Source organism: Leptodactylus fuscus, chromosome 5 (genome assembly GCF_031893055.1).
Source record: "Leptodactylus fuscus isolate aLepFus1 chromosome 5, aLepFus1.hap2, whole genome shotgun sequence".
NCBI lineage: Eukaryota > Metazoa > Chordata > Amphibia > Anura > Leptodactylidae > Leptodactylus > Leptodactylus fuscus.
In genome coordinates this window covers 83,717,515-83,738,229 of record NC_134269.1, presented here as the reverse complement: position 1 = coordinate 83,738,229, position 20,715 = coordinate 83,717,515, and the positions used below count along the sequence as shown (strand labels likewise).

Here is a 20,715-nt window from a genome sequence, read left to right as displayed (position 1 = left end):
CAAAATAAACAATGATCGGATACCTAATATTGATATTGCAAATCCTTACCTGTGACAGTCAGAAAAGTCTGCCTGAAGCTGTAAATCACTACAATGATAAGAACTTTTTCAGAGTTCTGAAAAGTATATGCAGTACACCTGAAAAAATAGCATGAAGCCACTCGCTCAGTGTCCAAAGCTCATCCTGACACAGTTAATATAAATCTCCTTCCGCTCATCTTCTCTTTTTTACTCACTCATCCCCTTTAATCTGGTGTCATCTTGTATTTTGTATTATGTAATGACTTCTGTCCATGTGTATTTTATTAACAATCATTTATATGTGTATTCTAAAGAAAGAAAACATTCCATCAACTACTAGAGACAAAGTCTAAGAAAGTTCCCATAGGTGGTGAAGAAAATAATGATCATAGCAGAATTGGTGGAGAAACCCCAAGCCGGGCAGCATTACAATACATTCCACAGGATCTGCTCAATGACAAGCTCGAGGTAAATTGATGCATGGAATTACTCGTAGTACTTGGTAGTATTGAATAAGTGATTTGATTTATCAAAACTAGTGAAAATGCAAAGAAAGGGCAATGCTCAAATGGTGAAAATGAAAACAATGACTTGACTGAGCATCGACTTTTCAGCCTTCATGATAAGACCCATTGGCACAGTTACTCAAAATTGGTTATGCACAAAGGTATTTTTTTTTAAATGTGGTTTCATTTAATGTAGGCTAACTTTGCTATGCAGTATCTCTATTGGTGATAGGAAGCTGCCTGCTTTCAAAATGGTATTGATGTCTGAATATTGGCATATGTAGGTGTTTGCTGTTGGAGGGAGTTTGGTACTGGTGGCTTCCCTTATCACTTATACGTGATCTGTTTCTCTGTCACTTATCTCATTGTATAGGTTCAGAAGAAATCAGACTTGAAGAGACCCCAGCTGAGTTTAGCTAGACACATTCTAATATGTATTTAATCGTCACTTGGTAATTTAGACTAGGCTTCACTTTTTAATTTGTATGCTAATATGGCATTAAAGAGGACTTTTCATGTCTTCGGGCACATGTGGTTTTGTATACTGCTAGAAAGCCGACAGTGCACTAAATTCAGTGTACTATCGGCTTTCTCGTTACTTGCCCCTTGTGAAGAGCTATCGGTGCCGTTACCATAGCTCTTCACTGTCAAAAGGGCATTCCTGACAGTCTAACTGTGCCCAAGGACATGAAAGATCCTCTTTAAAGGTGTTGTCAGGGATAAATTAAATCTTTACCCCTAAGCTGAACCCCCTCCCCCGCCTAACTTCTAATTTACACCCTTAAAAAAAAAAAAGTATATTTACCCATATGTCACGTGACCGCTCCAGGCGCATTTTGTGATTTCCTGGTGATGTACCTTTTGGCTGTTTCTGGAGACAGGAAGCCACCATTACTCTTCTCTATTCCCCATTCCCTCGTCCCCCTCATACTTACCAACGCTCACCGCTCACTTCCTCACTGGCCGTCGCTTCATTCTTAATTGAGCCTGCACAATTGGGCTTGTAGTTGGCAGGCTTGCTAGAGAAACGGGGGGGGGGGGGGGGCTGTGAGGGAGAAAGTGAGAGGGAGATCTGAGTGAACTGTAATGCATCATGGTAATTTTAGGCTAAGACAGCAAGAACCTACCTAAGTAAACAAATGTAATGGACACCAGAGAGAGCCAGAAATCACTCAAAACACTGCGAAAGGTATTTGGGTGCACTTAGTGCTATCAATGTGTTAATAACAGACTTTTTTAAAAAATAATTTTTTTGCCTGGAAAACCCCTTTAAGTCCGTGGTAGGAAAAGTTGACGCTTTTCAGCCTTTGATAACTTATTCTTAGGATAAGCTGTCAATTGAAGATCAGCAGGAGTCTGACATCCAGGATCCCCATGGAACAGCTGTTTGAAGCAGGAGCAGTACTCCTGCTTCACAGGCTATGTGACTTCATATTCCTCATTCACATGTCCTGTTTGCATCTCAGTTCTATTAATGTGTATGGTGCTGAGCTGCAATACTAAGCACTACTGCTGTAAAACGTATGGAGCTGTGCTTGGTTTAATGCATACCTCCCAACCGTCCCGATTTCCGCGGTCGGCGGGAGGTATGTCCCGATTTCAACTCATCGTCCGTAGGACGCCGATGAGTTGAACATATAAGCAAGTAAAGCAGGAGCTGTCACAGCTCAGCTCCTGCCTTACCGCTGCGCTCTGGCTTCGGCGTGTGTAGGCGCGATGTGATGACGTCACATCAGGCCTACAACAATGTGAGTGAAGTGAGAGAGCGGCGGGGGAGCATTGGAAGGTGAGTATAAGTATTTGTTTGTGTTAAACATTGAGGGGAACGTAATATAGGGGGCCTATGAAACTTAGGGCATATGAGTGGTGGAGAACAACATGACACTGGAGCAGATGAAGGGGGGAGAACCTGATCAGCAGAACTGAGGTTAGATCATCGATTTGAAAGTCCAGAAAACTCCTTTTAAGCCTCATTTATCTTTCCTTTCATTGATTCAATATGGCAGATATTTAGGTAAAGCAAGCCTCCAGGCTCCCACTTATCAAGGCGTATTTCTCTCAGTGCAGTTTATGTAAAGAAATTTCTAAATAATCATATTTTTCCCATGTGTGGTTTAATAAACTGTACTTTATCATTACTCCGGCATAGCTATAGTGGAAATAGTCTCTCCATGCACACGACTTCCTGTTAAGTTCTCATTGACTTGAGTATACACAGCAGTCGTCTGAAGAAGCAGAGCCGTAGGGCGGAAGTAGAGAGCAGAAGCCTTATCCAATGATAAGAATGGAAGTGTGTGACTATCTTAGGCTTACTTTGGGCACTGTACTTAAACTGTAGTCACATATAATAACTCTCCCATAATGAAGAGGAGCTAAAAAGTAGTCAAGCAGCAAGATCTGAAGAAGATAATTAGCTGGTGCCCTCTGCTGTAGGAATTGATTTGCATATCATTATTTTGTTCCTTACTAGAAACACTTTTTAAGTGAGTGACTGGCTAAGTTTTTGTATAAAGTGCTAATAAAATCTGTTTATATATTAAAATAACAAAGACGCTCTCCTGGATCTGGAAATAAAATCTTGGTCATTTGCTTAAAAAGGAAAGGTAAATTGTTTGTTAGAGTCGTTATTTGCAAGAAAAATTGCCTGAACAAAGAATAACAGTATTACCAGGGTAAAATAAGGACAGTGTAGCAAACAGAAAAGAAAGGGAGTTTAGGTGGAAAATCACAACACAAATACTATGCATAGAAATAATTATAGGAACAAAAATGGCAAATATTGCAGTAGGCCTATACCAGTCTGATCATGTCATGAACAGATAGATGGGATCATCCCTATACAGAGGAATAACTTGACCACTATCCAAAAATTATAATAGGGCCCCTACATACCTTCTGCCATTTAGAATAGTCATATATTTTTTTGGTAGAGGGACCTTTGGTGCTCTCTAAGGGTCCAGTAATAACCGGTCCCAGTACCGTAGCTTTTTACAGTCAGAAGGGTGTTCCTGACAGTCAGTCAGGTACGACTTTCTTCACAGCAGCGCCTATTGCGCTGTACAGTGTGAGCGGGGAGGAACGCCCCCTCCCCTCCTGATAATACTCGTCTATGGACGAGCACTGTCAGCTTTTCAGAAGTATATATAACTGCCTGTGCCCAAATCGGTGAAAGGTCCTCTTTAAGAAGAAGAGAGCATATTCACACTGAGAACCGTAAGCATGCATGCGCAATGTAGTACAGGCCAGGGCTCAGAGGCTGAGAATCAGCATGGGGGCAGAAAAGAGGCAGAGCTGGAAACAAAGCCCATCCAGGATCTGCCACTCACATAAATCACTTTATGCTTATTTGCAGGTCACAAAAAAATTTGACTTTTAATGTAAATGAGCCAACAATTCACAAAACTAAAGTAATGAATGTACTCGGCAGACCTTCCACTACAAGGTACTTGTGGCTAGTTTCATAACTCTTTTCCTGTTGACAGATTCCCTTTAATGAACGTATATACATTTGTTTAGAAATATTAGTCATCCATTCACTATTCCCAAATTTCCTTATTTTTCCCCCCGAAAAGATCAGTCATATCTTATGTTAACACAAATGTGAAATAAAATTCAGTTTAACAAAGTATCAATTTAACATATAAATCTAATATTGCATATTTCCAAAATAATATAAAAGTTTCTCATGAATAAAATCACTTTTGCCTGAATTTTTACAGTCTGATAATGGAGTAATTTATATTGTATTAGAAGCCATTAGACATGAAACCAAAGTCAACGAAGGGGGACGTGTTTTGTTCCTGCCTAAAAGCATTAGATCATAACTTGGATCATTGATGGTGAGCGTGAGAATTAAGTTTAAAAATACACAAGATTCTTGCCAGCAAATTATTTTAGTGAAAAGTGCATTTTTTCTTTGCAAATAAACCCAACTGGGGATCCTCATTAACGGGGCTTTTTGTGGCAAATCATATTTAGTTTGCTATTTTATTGTTGATAGAGAACAGGACTTAGCAGGTTTTCTTAGGGCTTGAAAATGTAAAAACAATGTACAGCCAGCCGTTAAAAGGAACGCTATCTGAAGGGAATACTATCTACATCTAGATGTATCTGTATTTAATATAGCTTGTTTGGCTTGTTACTGGTTTTTACTGACTCACTTTTGAAAAATGTTGCACTCTAATTTTGATGAAAATTCCAAATGAGACTTCTCTTTCTTCTTCTCTCTCATTTACGTGTGGGTTTATCGAAGCACTCTTAGGTCACAATGATACCTGGCGGATTTGTAGCAGGACAGTCTGCAACAAATTACTGTACAATGCTAGTGGATATGTGTAATGTGCACAACTTCTCAGAACATGGCTGTGACTGTAAGGCTACAGTCACATGACTGTGATACAAAATGGCCATGTAAAATGGACAGTGAGTTAATGGGAGGGGGGTACTTTGTACAGACATAGCTAAGAGCCACATTCCCTAGCTAAAGGGAGCCATGATATATTTTGCCACAATTGTGGCCACAACTCTTGCACATTTCGCTTAGAAAATCACCCCCCATGTGTTAGATTGCATCTTTGCTTTCTTTTGTGTACAGTGCAATTCTATTCATTCATGTATAACTTCTGTGAGCGCTACCCTCCCGAAAAGAGCAAAAAAAAAAATCTTGGTAAGAACTAAACAATCACCTTTTTGAAAAATAGAATGAGGTAACTTACACAACTAGAAAATAAAACTGCCCTGTTGAGCAGTGCTCAGTTGTTATCCACGTTTTGTTTTTTTTTACTGACTACTTAATCCATTTATATTGCCACCAATCTCTAATTGAGTAGACACTACGATGCGCAGCAGCTCTCCACACAGCAAAGCATTTACTGAACCACCACTCTCATCTACCAATACAATCGCAGGTGCCAGAATGAAAAAAGATGTTTCTTTTTGTACCCAAGATCTATAGATATTTCTGCTTTCTTTACTTTTCTTATTTTGTTTGGTTTGTTATTCCTTTAGTTAAACTGAATCCAACACCTCCCCCAAGCATATCAAACTCCAAAACGACAAAAATGACATGTATAGCAAAAGGTATGTTGTTGTTTTTTTTACTGTAAGGTCCTCTGTAATGAGATGGAAGAAGTATGATATGCTTGGGGGAGGTGTTGGATTCATTTCCAGTTCCACACCGGTTGACTCCACAATGTAGGAAAGAGGATGGGACTATCCAGGCCTTGCCAATCTCTTTCTGACTCTCTCATACATGGAGTTGTAATGAAAGTGTATATTGATGTTTTATTTGCTCATTGGTAACTCTAAGCTCTCCTTACAGGAGCTGACAGAGAAGAAAGCTTTCTGCCAGACCTATGTGAAGGACCTTGTGAGTGAAGCTAATGATATCAGCTTGAAGAATGAGACCCTGCAGAAATTGTGGCCTCAGATGTTCATTGAACTTGTCAGAGATGCCGTGATTGAGGTCCGTGATAAAAACTCCTACATGAAGCAGTGCTTACAGAGGATCTCCGAACAGAAATAGCCTTTCTTGCACCAACCCTTATAAATTTGCACAGTCCCAAATAAGGCACGGAGACCCAGCAGTATGGTTTGATGCGCTTACCAGTATATTCAGTTTTTCACTTGCCTTGTTTCTTTTGCATCCCCTGCATTTTCCAGTTTTATAGCAATTGCAGTATTCCAAAAATGAGTTTGTTTTACACCAAATTACTTGGACGTGTTACTAGGAAACAAATAATTTTTTTGAGGCAAAAAAAGCCAGGGACCTTAATTGTCTTCCATTATTTTAAGAACACATGGAAGAGATCTTTCAGATGCCCCTAATTTTTTTGTTGTTTTAAAAAAAAAGGCAGAAATAAATTCTCTTTTGTAACATTCTCCGAGTGGTATTCAGATTTTGATTGTGTTCAAGTCACTCCTTGTATTTCAATCTGCATGCCATATAAGCCACACATGACTAATAAAAATGTTGTAACATATGTCATATCTTAAACGATATCCAAAGACGAATGTGAAGTAACTCGGGATTTTTATGTTGAGGATGGCAGCAGTTTATTCATGTGTAAGTAATGGGGCTGACATTTGGTGTCATGTACATACCCCAATCATCACTTACAATGAATGGTAGCAAGGGCTGGCTTTTTTTTTTTTTTTTTTTCAGTCTTCCCTAGACAGACTTCCCCAGACTCTAATATTTGGCTAATTACGAACACCATTAATACTACACATAAAGCTAGACCAACATGGGAGTGGTCCTGCCCTCTTCTGGAATAATATGCAAGATCCAAGCTATTATAGGAGATTATAAAATAAGATAATCCTTTAATAGTCCCACAATGGAGAAATTTCTGTGATACAGTTTCATAGATGGTACAGTAGTATATAACAAGAGAGATATACTATAGATATACTTGACTATCAATCAGAAAACATAAAGGGTAACAGTCTATAGGCACAAGTGTAATATTTGTGCCTCATTCATTTATTTAAAGTCATTGTCCAGTTACTATCATTACTATCTCTTATTGCAATAATGTACAACCCTAACTGCCTTCATTCACTGTATTGAACTGAAATATAAGTTACTGTACGCTCAGTTGTTGAAAGCGTGTAAGCAATGTGCATTACAATATTTTTTTTTCAGAAATTCTTGGATAAAAAAAAAATGAAAGCTGAATGTACAGGGGTTTTTTTTCTGCACACTGATAGGTTGGAATATCTTTGAAGCATGCTTGACCTATGGAATCTACAGGGATATGTACAACACAGTAGGTAGGTTGCCATGTTGTAAAATGCCAGTCCAATACTGTGTGCCTTAATGGTATTGTGAGATTAATGCACAACCCTTACCTTACAACCCTTACATTTCTGATCCATCATAGTTTTTAAAGGGATTGTCTAGGACCACAAAATAATTGATAGGCCATCAGTATCAGAATGGTCAGGATCTGGCACCCAGACCCCATTGAGAAGCCGTATACTAGGTATACAGCCAGAAGCAGCTCTGCCTCTATTCAAGTAAATTGCAACAGAGCTGAAGTTTCAGACACCGCTGCTACAGTATACAGATCAGAAGCTGTATACCGCCACAGTCCTATTCACTTGAATAGGAGTTGGGCTGCTGATCTCTTATTCCTGGTCCCATCTCAACAAATAAGGAATGTCCAGAAATAGAGACCAGCAAGAAACCAGTGAATGTTGAGACTGGATTAGGGATCAATAAGAGAACTGTTTTGTTGTTTGGGTGTTTTTTTTAATATTTTTACAAATTCTTTACCAGTTTTCAAAGATGTTAGCCATTTTATCATAACATAGCTGCTATGACCAGAAACCATTGTGGTTGAAACCGATCAGCTTACAAAATCCATACCAGAAAATAGCCAACATTGACCTAATCTCAAACTTTATGTGAGCCAGCATAACTAGAAGTACTAATAAGTCATTCTGACATCACTTTGGAAATGCAGTCGATGGGAAACCGTAAAATTCTGTAACTTTTATGGCAGGTGACTATAAAGATTATAAATTAAATGTATTTAGAGCCATAAAAAGCTGTTTGCTTTCTCTGAACTGTAAGCTATAGTTGCATTATATGGCAAGCATTTTCTTGTACGATGCTGTATTTAGAAGCTGACCATTTGCTTCAACCTTGATATAGAAACTAGATGTCAAAAGAACGTGGGAAAATGGCCCATGATATGTGAAAGTTTCAGCTTCAAGTGTCTTAGAGGGTTGTCTGACATGTTGGAATGTATCTGAAGGTTTCTTTTGTTTCTGAAGAAACATACTTATCATGTAATACTGAAGTTATCTTCAGACATCCCTAACAAGTCAGAACTTTAACATCCAAGTTTTCACTTATCATATTGCGAAGAATTCTTTATTCACAATTCCTCAAAAGGTGCTCAGTTCCAAGATTTTAAAATGTGAATATTGTGGTGGGTAAGTAAGGTTTGTGGATGACTTAAAGTTTTGTTGTTTTTTTCTTTAAGCTTTATTTTTTAAATTTTCCTTACTCCATCATATTATGCTGCACTGTGCACAAATGAGCGAGTACTGTTCGGATCAGCCGATCCAAACAGCACGCACGCATTGAAATGAATGGATGCACCTGGTACTTCCGCTTTGACGCCGGCCGGCCACTTAACCCCCCGCGTGCCGGCTACGTCCATTCATTTCAATGCGTGCATGCTGTTCGGATCGGCTGATCCAAACAGTACTCGCTCATCTCTAATAAGCACGCCTTCTCTGCATTGGAGCTAACTGTCTCATGTTCCTATATTTCTGTAAACGGTAAAAATTATCGTTGGCTTCTAGCTCTTGCTTAACCAGTATAATGAAGCCTGTATAGACTCCCAACATTTATTACAGAACTAGGTTCTTAGCACATATTTTGATCAATTACTGTATGCTTAACTAGGGAGTCTCTACACTATAATAGCAGTTCCATCATGGCTAGGATTATTCTTCCTGGCATATACATTAAATATAGGATTCAGGCCCAATATGTTCTTAGCCCTGTTGCTGCTGATGGTAATTTATCACATTCTAGCACTTACTTACATGGGACTTCATATTTAGCAAATCTGACAATGGGAAAGTGTTAGACTATTGCCGATCTCACAACCATCATACTTCAGAATATGTGTATAAAACATATGTGTATATAAGTTCTTTAGAAATAACTGTATTTTAAGATTTTCTTTAGTTGATTCTTTGAAAGAGATGGATCTAAAAACTTTCTCTATTCATAGTAGAAAACGTAAGGAGTCTAAAAATAACCTTGGTTTATTCATATACTTGAGTAGCCTTGCCAAGGAAGGACATCATTGCTCTGTCTCTCCATTCCTCACGTTTTATTAAGCTCGGTTTCATTACTGCTCAGCACTTACTGCTTAATGTTATATTATAAACCAAGGAGCCTGTTGGCAGAGGAAGTCTCCAAACTCTGAAATAAGATGTTTTTATTTAATTAGTACTTACATATGGTTGAAAAACACACATACTGTACGTTCTGTATGTGAGTGATGATGGTCGCAGGACCGAAACAGAAATCTACAAATCGGTCCAATAAAAACTGCAAGTAAATAAATGAAAACTCTCACTTCCACTTTATGATTGTATACGGCAGCCAAGGCAGCTGTCTAAGCCATTTTCTATAGCTCCACATATATCTATGGAGCATGAATACGGTGATGTCACTCTCCACATTTGGGTTCATGGAAAGGGTGGCACGGTGCCACCTTGGCCATAGTCTGACATAGTAAAAATATCAGAATAAATGAACTATGCACAATAATAGATAATACAATGTCTATTGATCATTTTACAGTATGAAGTAGAGATGTGGAAGAAGCTATCTTGCCCAAATGTTGGCACCTTATGCTTTAGTGATGAGACTGAACACGATTCCCTCTGCCACGTGTGGTGCTCTTAAAGGACATAGGATGTAGTCTATCTTTAGCAGGGGCTATTTACTTTCTGCCAACACTAGCACAATGGAGCAGGGATGTCATGTCTTCTTTCCTTGTATATGCATTCCCATGATGCTGGATATAATATAATAGATTAGTAGTTCTATACTGAACTACTATATAGTGCTAGTGATGCCACCCTAGTGGAAGGATTTTAACCACTGAATCCTTGTCCATGAATTTCTCCGTTTCTAGAAATATGAATAAAAGCTGTTTTTATAGCAGGAGGAGAAAAATCATAGACTTTAATAAAGAGGACCTGTGGGCTCTCCTCAGTATAAAATGGTTTTCTACAATTCTGGAGCATGCCTTTCTGTGTGGCCCTAAACCATCAGGACACAGACATTTCTGTGTGTTTTAATACAATCGTTCAAAAAGACAGGACCGTCATAAGACAGCCACTTTCTACTGATGAAAATTTCACAGTGCCATCTTTTAGATAAATTCACAGGCAGAAAATTTTGTTTCATAAATTGGAAATTCTGTTCCATACTTCTTAAATGGGGTTGTTTTTGAAGCCTTGACTCCAATGACCGTATCATTTATAATATGAAGTTGTTCAATTCTTTCCTGCTTTTGGATATGCTGTAGCTGTTCATTCACTGGTGCGGGTGTTTCTGCATTTGTGGATATGCAGTTACATTCAGTGGCTATGTCATCCACAGCTAGTGCAAGCAATATACAGCTGACATCCTGCTAAAACTGTAGGGATTATTGTGACCAGAACTGAGTTACTAAGGCAATTGAACAAGACCCTTAAGACTAAAACTATTTTTTATATGTAAAATGTGGCAAACTGCGCACAAGATCTGCACACAAATTAGTTCTGTTGGAAAACCTCTTTGTTTAATGGCCCTGTCTTTTTTTATTATTTAATGTCATAACATTCCCAAAAGTGATTCTATAAGCCTGCAAAAGAATATTCTTCACCTGCCTGCCCACACTAACATGAAACAAACATAACATTTGCTATTTGTACAGTACATGCATGCCTAGATTGGACCAGACGTGAAGGTATGTTTCGTGACTTGCCTAAGGGAAGTTTGCTCCTTTTTAGTGTATATGAAGTTAACCCTTTTCCTGTCTGAGTACTTTAAACTTGCTGTCAGTATATTGTGAAGCAGTGAATAGAGACCAGAACAAAACTACTCTTATCCTGTACATGATTGATAGCATCCATACCTGACTCTACTTGTAACGTACAGATACAAATCATGGCCAGTGTTTCGGGGAAAACCCCCTTTCCTGATCAAGGGATGAAACAGTTCTTGTCCCACCTGAAGAATCCTGACATACTGTACCTTGTAGACACTGTCACTTTTCAGCTCCAGCTGCTGCTCCTTATGTAATAGCAAACACCAAAGAAAAGTTAAATGCAGAACTGTCGTTCTTCGTAACTATGTGGCCACACTGGAAGTGATTTATTAGTGACAGAAGATAAAAAGTGGACTAAACACCTCCTAAAAATGCAGCTGCATGTTGAGACCGCCAACGACACCTAATATAGACTGTTTAGGTTTGGATATTTTTTCTTTTAGCCAGGTTGCAGGGCATGTCACAGCTTCAGGATACATTTCAGAAATGTTGGTATTCTTTGGATGAGCTGATGCAACAATACGTAATGAAAGTCATTAACGAAAATAAGTAAATAACATACCAGATCGAAATGTTGGATTGCTGAAAAACAGTGCATGCAGTTATGTGTCAGGCAGATATGTAAATCAGACATTGGGTCTTTCTATAATAAGGCATAATAGTGCTTCCCCTGCTACTTTTGGGTAGTGTACCGCTTGCAGAGAGATTTTTAACTGCTAGACATGCTTTTCTGACACACTCAGCTTCTTGACCACTTGACATACACTGAGTGGGGTGGTCGATTTGCCAAATTGCCTACCAATTATGAGGTGCTTATACCGGATATGAAGTGGTTATATGAGGGCGCATACACATGGAAAACAGGTTCCGCATGGGCCAGGCAGGCCACCAGTAGAAAGGATCATTGGAGCCACCAACAAGCATGAGCAGCACAGTTTCCTTGTCCACTATGCAGACAACTTCGGCACCTTTATTATACACTCCTTTCTCTATCCAAACCATTTCCAGGTGCCTATTGGATGTCCTACCATTGACAACTAGCCACCATCACCATCTTTTACAGCAGGGGTAGGCAACGTTCAAGACTCCAGCTGTTGTAAAACTACAACTCCCAGCTCTCTCTGTTCCTTTGATGCAGTCAGTATTTCCTGGTATGAACAGGAAGTAAAACTTGCAATGCAGATCTATTGGAGTCAGATTGAGGCTCTAATAGACTTACATTGTGAATTTGGCTTACTGTTCAAACAATGTTGTTGTCGTCCATTGCAGCCAATCACTGTGTAACTTTTATATCTTATATTGCTTTTGAATAATCAACGTTGTGCTATTGCTATAGTCAACTAAGTTTTTCTTTTAAGACTTTTTTCATAAATCTGATCCACTGTGTGCATCAGAGGAACACTGAAATTATGAGTTCTCCAGAGGGGAGCACATAACTTCTCAATAAAGTTGTCAGTAAGTTATTAAGTAACACTACATTAAACACAGGCTCATTTTCCAATATTGGGGCCAACTTTTTTTTTTTTTTTTTTTTACCTGGAGTGTTTCTTTAAAATTAGGATACGCTTCCTCTGAACTATCTGGCAGACAAGGTAGGCAATGCTGCTTTGAAGATGCTGATCTCAAATACATACACTTTAAGATTTTATAGGGTTGTTGCAGGGTCTGACTAAATTTGTGAAGCTAAATTTAGGCACTATGACACAGGTTATAGCATCCCCCTCACCGCAAAGTGTCATATCTACCATCTCTGATACAAATAAAACTCACAGTGACATACTGTACAGTAATCATATGTTTGTAGTAAAGCTCTATAGTACAGAAATGCATTATATTGCCTGACCATATAAAGGAAGTGTTGTTAGAGCATAAAAAACTGTATCTGAATGGAGAGGCGAGTATGTTCACATAAAACTTTGCAAATGCAGGAAAAGCCAATGTATTGTACTTGTTTTTCCCTTGTGTACCTAATTTGTATTTTAGAGACTCCTTGAGGGCAGGAAAACTGGTAATACATACTTTCCCATGAGCTGTCAAACTGTATAAATAGTCACAGATTATACAATACATTGGGCCTAATTTTACATGACTTTAATTGACTTTGTATTTATCAAGAAGATGATATGTTTTTCTCATTGAGTGGAAAACTCATATACCAAAAATGATGACCTTACCCTTTTTCAGATTGAAATTAAAGTTGTGGCATGTAGTTTGTTTTGTGGGGTGTTTTGCCATTTATACAATACCATAATACAGTAAGCAGGTTATGTAAAGACATCAATACTGGGAATAATAACTTTGGGCAGTGTACTCACTGCACCCTATCAGTAAACTTACCAATATACAAGCTAGTTCCACATCACACTGATTTCCTCACATTCTGAGAGCGTTGCATTGCGAGGAGGGGAAGAGGAATCAAAGGAAACATGAGAATGTAGTTATCAGCTCAATCAGGGACAAGGATGTATATTAGTATACTGATATGGTGCAGTGAGTACCTGACCTGCGTAACTCACTTGAAACCAACATAAAGTTACTAGTGACAGGAATAGTTGATGTACCATGTATAGTAACAGTACTTCAAATACATAGTAACACATGAAAATCTATGAAGCTGAACTCTGAAGGTACTTAAACAGTTGTACCAATGTTTATGGCATCATTCCACACAAAAGGCAACAGCAATGGGAGCCAAAGGGACACAGTGGTCTAAAGCATTCCCTTTGCTCGAAGTACACAGTGTACTGGGATTTGTTCATTTTTAACCTGACAAAGAAGGAATAAATGGTAGATCATAGTAAATGAAGTAATATATTAGCATAGCATTAAAGGGGTTATCCCATCTCAAGTATCCTATCTATACTGCTAGCTTATGTGGATTTAAGACTTTTCTTAAATACATTACTTAAGCAAAACTGCTTTGTTTGGCTCCTATCTGAGATTATTCACTTCATTGTTTACACTGCGTTTCCATAACCACAGACCTATCAAGTTGTTTAGAAAATGTCTGGAAAAGGGGTAATAGATGAACTTCAATTGTCAAGTTGAGCTTTGCTACATCTGTACCAACTAAAATTCAATGAGAAATGTTGCAGAAAAAAAACAATGCGTTTTCCCTGCATTTTTTTTTTTTGCTGCATTTTGTTACATTGGGCATTAATACATGTCTAATACTAACTGATGGATTAAGTTGCTAATGTATCCATGAATTTGCGTAAGATATAAGGTAACACTAAAGCCGAAATAATATTTAGTTATTCTCAATGTATTCTGTCCAGTTTCACCTACCAAAACCATGGTTCACTTGAGATGTTTACAGAAGTTCATGCTCCTTCCTGTAAGGTTAAAGAAAGTTTGGTATATACTGTTATGAATTAACCTCTGTTTTCCTGGCCCATATTTTTCTTTATAAATGGACCCTTATGGCTTTATTCTAAGGTATCTGTTTTTCTACCAAACCACAACTGTATTCAAAAGATGTCCCGGCTCTTCATGCGTCACTTACAATGTATAAATATGGATGACTCCTTGTTTTATATAACATGATCCGAATCCCAGCTTGTCATTCTTTGTTTATTAGCATGTTTGTACATTGCAGGCTTGTCTAAGACAGTGGAACTCGGAAGCGGGAACAAGAGTCGGATAGTAATTTTAGATGACATAAAATATGGGGGTGGACATTGAGAAACTTCCTCTGTCAGTCTGCCAGCTCTACGTTTATAAATGTACTGCCAGACCACCCAGAATCATAAAAAGAAACACAGCCTCCTGGTTAATGCTAGGGATAGTAATCTTTTAAACTGTTTACTGTTTTTCTTTATTGTATAAACCCTTTTCTCTATACTTGTACAGTTTTATTTATAGAGATCAATTCACATGTACAAAACTGATACAAATATACGTAATACCTTAAGGAAAACAACATACATGAAATGTCAAGTTGGCACCGGCAGTAAAAATGTTACACCTCAACCTGTAATTTAGTAGTTTTACAAGCTCGGGACTCAATGGCTTACTCGGAGTGCTTGTGTGCTTTGGTAATTACTTGCTGCATTGCAAGGCCTTGGGGCGCAAAATACCTTTAATAATGCACTAAAGAATACACCTTCTCTCTTCTACACTACGTCTGTCAGTAGGTTCTTAGTTTCTCATTTTTCCATGACACATAGTAAAATTCAAGTTCCCAAGACATCCTATAAGATGGCAATTCCCATTTCCCATTCTCTGACAGTTGGGTAATTGGCCAAAAGCCATATGTAGTCACTGGATCCTAAGTTTAGTACATGGTATGAAAATATAACCTTGCCAGGGATCCACAAATGAATATATAAAGTAAAGTTGAAAAATTGTTTACAATCCTTATGCCAACTAATCGTTCAGACTGATCATAAAATATGACCCTGAGTAGTTCGGAAAAACTATTCTGTAAATAATTTCTTTTTCAGAATTATTGGTACCCCTCAAGTCTCCTGATAAATGTTAGAACAATGCATCTAATGTATATAACATAACTGATTTCTACATGGTTGTTGCTTTATTTTAGCAATAGTGAATCACCTGAATAGTGCATATGTCATCTGGAAGTAAGGAATCAAATAATTTGATGTGATCGTTTGGGAATAGCTAACTTTTTAAGAGGGTTGTCCATAGGTGATAAAAGAAGGATATCAATAAGCTGAAGATGTCTTGCAAAAAAGACTGACCCCCCCAACAAGTGTTGGGCAGACTTGCTAGCCAATACAGATAGCAGCTGTTATTACTTGCCACTAAAAGGGTGTCAATATATTTTTTTATGTTTTTATTTAAAATTGGGTAACTTACAAAACTTAAGTTCATACTAACACCAGTTTTCCATTCTTCGGGTCCGTAGAGGGACCAAAAGAAAGCACAAATGGACTGCTAAAATAGTGAACACTAATGGAGCCCATGGGACTCTACTGAATATGAAATGCAGGATGAAAAAGATGGGCTTACAGGACTTTTTCGTCCAGTGAATTTAGATGGACACTGCAATGGAGTCTCAGAATGGAGACTGCAACACAAATGTGAACCTAATCTTATTCAGTTGTTTATACCTAAAATGTCACTCACTTCTTTTTGGGCTGCTGTAGGCATCATGGCCTGGGGGCAGCTTTGAATTCCCTATACCTGCACATCTGACTAATGTGTTTAGAGTATTTATTTAGTATGCTTACTTATATAGTGCCATCATATTCCACAGCGCTTTACAGATATTGTCAGTCACTGTCCCATATAGGGCTCACAATCTACATTCCCTATCAGTATGTCTTTGGGGTGTGGGAGTAAACCCACGCAAACACGGGGAGAACATGCAAACACGGGGAGAACATACAAACTCCTTGCAGATGTTGCCCTTGGCAGGATTTGAAAGTAGGACTCAGCGCTGCAAGGCTGCAGTGCTAACCACTGAGCCACCGTGCTGCCCAGAGTATCATTTATGCAAACCGTCCTCATACGGCATAATCTATGTAAAAAAATAAATAAATTAAAACAAATGTTTGAAATAATATGTGATCTGACAGATATAATGAGATTTGGACACTTTCATTGTCTCATCATTAATATAAAGTATTATAGTCACATAGAACTCATTCACTTCAGGTGTTCTGGTCTTTAACTAGTTAAGGCATTCTTAAAGATGGCGTTACTTCTGTTTTCCGACTTTACCAGACATTATTTCAGTTCTATACATAAGCCGGTATTATGCTGCATTTATTATCTTCTACTCGCTGACTGTTGTACATGCTGATTGTGAAAATGATATATCCCTCCCTATAAGTGTGAGATTATCTGGCTTATTGTAGTACATTTATAGGAAAGGTCTGTGAGTCATTTAATAGATTATGTTTACTAGTAAGAGCTTTCAGAACATATAGTTACTACAAATCTGATTTATCCTTAAACTACTATGTTACACATTTATACAGCAGTAGATGTCATTCTGGGTTTCTTCTATGACAGGAGTATAACAATCTGGTGAATTACATTTTGGCGTGTATCTAGAATAAGTAATTTATCAAAATGCTGTGCCATGTGTACAAGGCAGTAAAAATCTAAAATGGGTTCCTATAGTGCTCTATTCTCTTTGGAGAGGGCAATAAGGCCATATTATATGAAGTTTAGATGATTTTTGGATTCCTAAGCAAAATTTAAAAGAAAACTGCAGCCTTATGCTTATGGGTGTAGTCATTCACTCTTCTGATCTCCAGCCCTTCATGGATGATTGCTGGGCACCAGTGTGTACAACCATCTGCTATCTCCAGTCATTGAAGAATGGCGCTTGAAGAGAAGATGGGAGAAGGCAAGAAGGGATTTAATTTCTATGCTTATGAATGCAGCAAACTTAACTATGAGCCTGTTATATTCTTTCTTTGTGGCTGTTTTCATTGAACTATGTGGTATTAGTCAAACATATCTTCATAGACACCACCAAAATAACACACAAAACACATAACTTAAAATATATATACATTTATTTAATCATAAGATAAGAGACGTAGTAAAATGGTGAGAGGTTACATAACAAATAAGTGCTAATAGTATGCCAATGCCGATCCATCTAACACATAGTATACCAAACCACAAGACAATAAATAACAATGACTTAAAAGCTATACAAAGCACATACATCCACTATTAGTCAGGGGGTGAGAAAATATCAAGTAATAACACATAGTACCTGCCCCAATGTACCTTTTGCTCATACGCTTCTGGAAATATTTTAATGACAGGTGCACTTTAACTACTTTCCCCTGCAGAGACAAATTCATGTGCAAACAATTGGCTCCTGGCCAGAGATAGGAATTTGTGGTTCTTTAATGTCAGACACTTTCCTTGTCTGTGAACTAGGTAAGACATATATGTTGTTTCAGAGGGCAATCTTATCAAGATGCTGGTTTAATACGAACCTGCCTTTTGTTTTATATAGAAAATATATATATATATATATATATATATATATATATATACACACCTTCTCACCAACTTATCTTTCCCATGTTAGTTCAGTGGAAAACATTATTAAATCCATCATGCAGGTTCTTGCTTTCCCCAATGGCAGACAGCACATGGCCATCATGTTCTCCTGTATACACATCCTGTTTTATGGTAGCAAACCTTGGTAACTTCTTTTAAATTCTAGTGCATGATCGACTTCAAGGACTTGGTGACAGATTTTCTTTAGTTTGCTGCTAAAAGGGAAGGTAAAACCACTAAAGTACCTCCATTTTAATCTTCCAAACTTTGGACCCAAAGTAAAAGGAAACTATAGAGGTGGAAACTATTGTAATGATAAACTCCTTTAGCTTATCCCTTGTTTTAGGACTTCCATATTATTTTTGGGGTTTATAGCTGAGTGAAATCCTGTTCAGAAGCCATTTGAAAGATTTCCTCTGTTAATGCTAAAAATCTTTTATATTTACCAGAAATGATCTGTTACAGCCTCACTTCTATGGCACACATCGGTCAATGGGACCCTCTATGGGTCCTTATACTATATTGTAACACAAGAAGGACGATGAAAAGTTAGGGAAGACATAAATTTACTGTATACGAGGGTTATTGAACTGGCAGACTGTAGTCCGAAGACTAACTGTGGCCACCAGCTTCATGGTCCTTTAATTATGACATTAACTAGAAACATTCATCTCCCGACCGCTGTCCCACAAACTGGCAATTGTTCCTGCTGACTGCTTAAGAGCACTTTTCTGTGCAGGCAGCTGGGATGATTGCCAGCTTGGGGAACAGTGGTCAGGAGATGAATATTTCTCCTGGCCGCTTTTACTGTGAGTTGTTTATGGGGGCACTAAAGAAAATTATACTGTGGGAGAGCACTAATAAGGAATTATATTGTAAGTAGGGGAGGCACCAATGCTTCATTATAACATGTGGAGGCCACTAATAGGCCTTATGCTGTGTATACCTTCTATATCCCATTGCTGCCACTACTGACAGTATAATACTCATTAGTGCCTCCCACAAAGTATAATGACACATTAGTAACCCCCCACACACTATATAATGCTACATTTATGCTCCCCCCAATGTTTTTTTTTTTAATGCTGTACACACATTATAATGCTACACTGGTGTTCCACACACTGTGTAATACTTCTTAATGCCACCCTGCACATAATATAAAGCTCCTTATTGCCCCTTATTAGCTAGAGACACTGACCCTCTACTCCATTTGACCACCATGGATGGAATATCTTTTCCTAATTTTTCTTGTCTAAACCTGGGGTATATCTCATAGTCGGACACATCTTATTGTCCAAAAAATACAGTAAATACTGGACATGTTCAGTTACTATTCTGCTTGGACCTTCATTTGATGGCATACAGTTGTCAGTGAACCTTTGCTGAAAGTAGTTGAGTATCCCTGCTGTACAGAGATGTTTAGACAGATTTACAGTAATCAGAACCTGTATCTAATCCTAATGAATATCTTACGTGAATGTGAATGTAAATAAGTGTGTATGTATGAATGAAGTGTGTTCTGTCACGCATATTAAGATAATCACTTCCCTGATACATCAACAAGCCAGGGCAAGTCTTATATGTTTACCGGTACTTGATTTATTGCATGTAGACTAGAATAATAAAGAACAAAAATTCAAACACCAAGTTATATCTTCCATTACAATAACAAAAAGTTACTCCCTATCTAAATGATTCCCTTGCTGATTGGTGGGGTTCTGACTACTAGTACCCCCCACTAATCCTGAGAACTGTGGTGTTATGCACCCCAGTTTGAATGGAGTGTCAGTTTGGTTTCATATGTTGCCTCTCCATTCATTTCAATGGCAACCACCAGAAATAGACAAAGTGCAGCACTTGGCTATCTCTGGCAGTTCCCATTAAAATGATTGAGGGGAGGGGGTTCACATATCTGAAATGCCACTCAATTCAACCTGCAGTGCAAAAAAACCCTGGTTCTTGTGATCAGGGGGAGCATTACAAAAGATGGACCCCCACCAATCAGCAAGGTACCGCCTATCCTTTGGACAGAGGGTAGCTTCTTGTTAGTGGTTATCCCTTTAAAATGTTTGTCTCTCTGTCATAACTTATTAGCTATTATTATTAGATATTATTAAGGTTATAAGTGATTGGTGGGTCATACAGGTCTTCTGCCACTTCATTCACATGAGACTTCAGAAGATGGTCATGCTATGTACTCTATTCTCTTTGGCTTTCGTCACCAAATGAGATGCCTTAAAACTCTCCAAACAGGATAACTATATTGTGTCTACAGTCTATAGTGTGTCTATTGTGAAATAGGATTTTACGTTAGAAATATTAATACTATACAGCATTATACATAATAATGTTTTGGCTCTGGTTCTCCATCACTTCACACCTAACCCTTTAATTTTCAGATCCTTTTATCGACAGTGACTAATTCTATTCAGATGGTGACAAGTTTTTTATTTATGTAACAATTTGCAGCAAGTATGGGAAGGTCTTATTTTGTGGTTACTTGTTGGTATATTATATTGCTAAGTATTAAGCAGCCAGCTCCAGCAATAGAGTAGAAGTATCATGTTTCTACAGTTTACCCTTAGGATAACAAATGAAGCTTTCCCATACTCTGCTGG

General features: G+C 38.0%; 1 protein-coding gene across 1 annotated transcript in view; it reads left to right on the top strand.

Annotated features, from left to right (window-relative positions):
• Window positions 1–6,343, top strand: part of LOC142203106 (leucine-rich repeat-containing protein 49-like) — a 115,544-nt gene extending 109,201 nt beyond the window's left edge. Inside the window, exons 16-17 of the mRNA XM_075273599.1 lie at window positions 336–489; window positions 5,848–6,343. Coding sequence (XP_075129700.1) covers window positions 336–489; window positions 5,848–6,051 — 358 coding nt within the window. The 3' untranslated portion in view covers window positions 6,052–6,343. The remainder of the gene's footprint in view (window positions 1–335; window positions 490–5,847) is intronic.
• The last annotated feature ends 14,372 nt before the right edge of the window (window positions 6,344–20,715 follow it).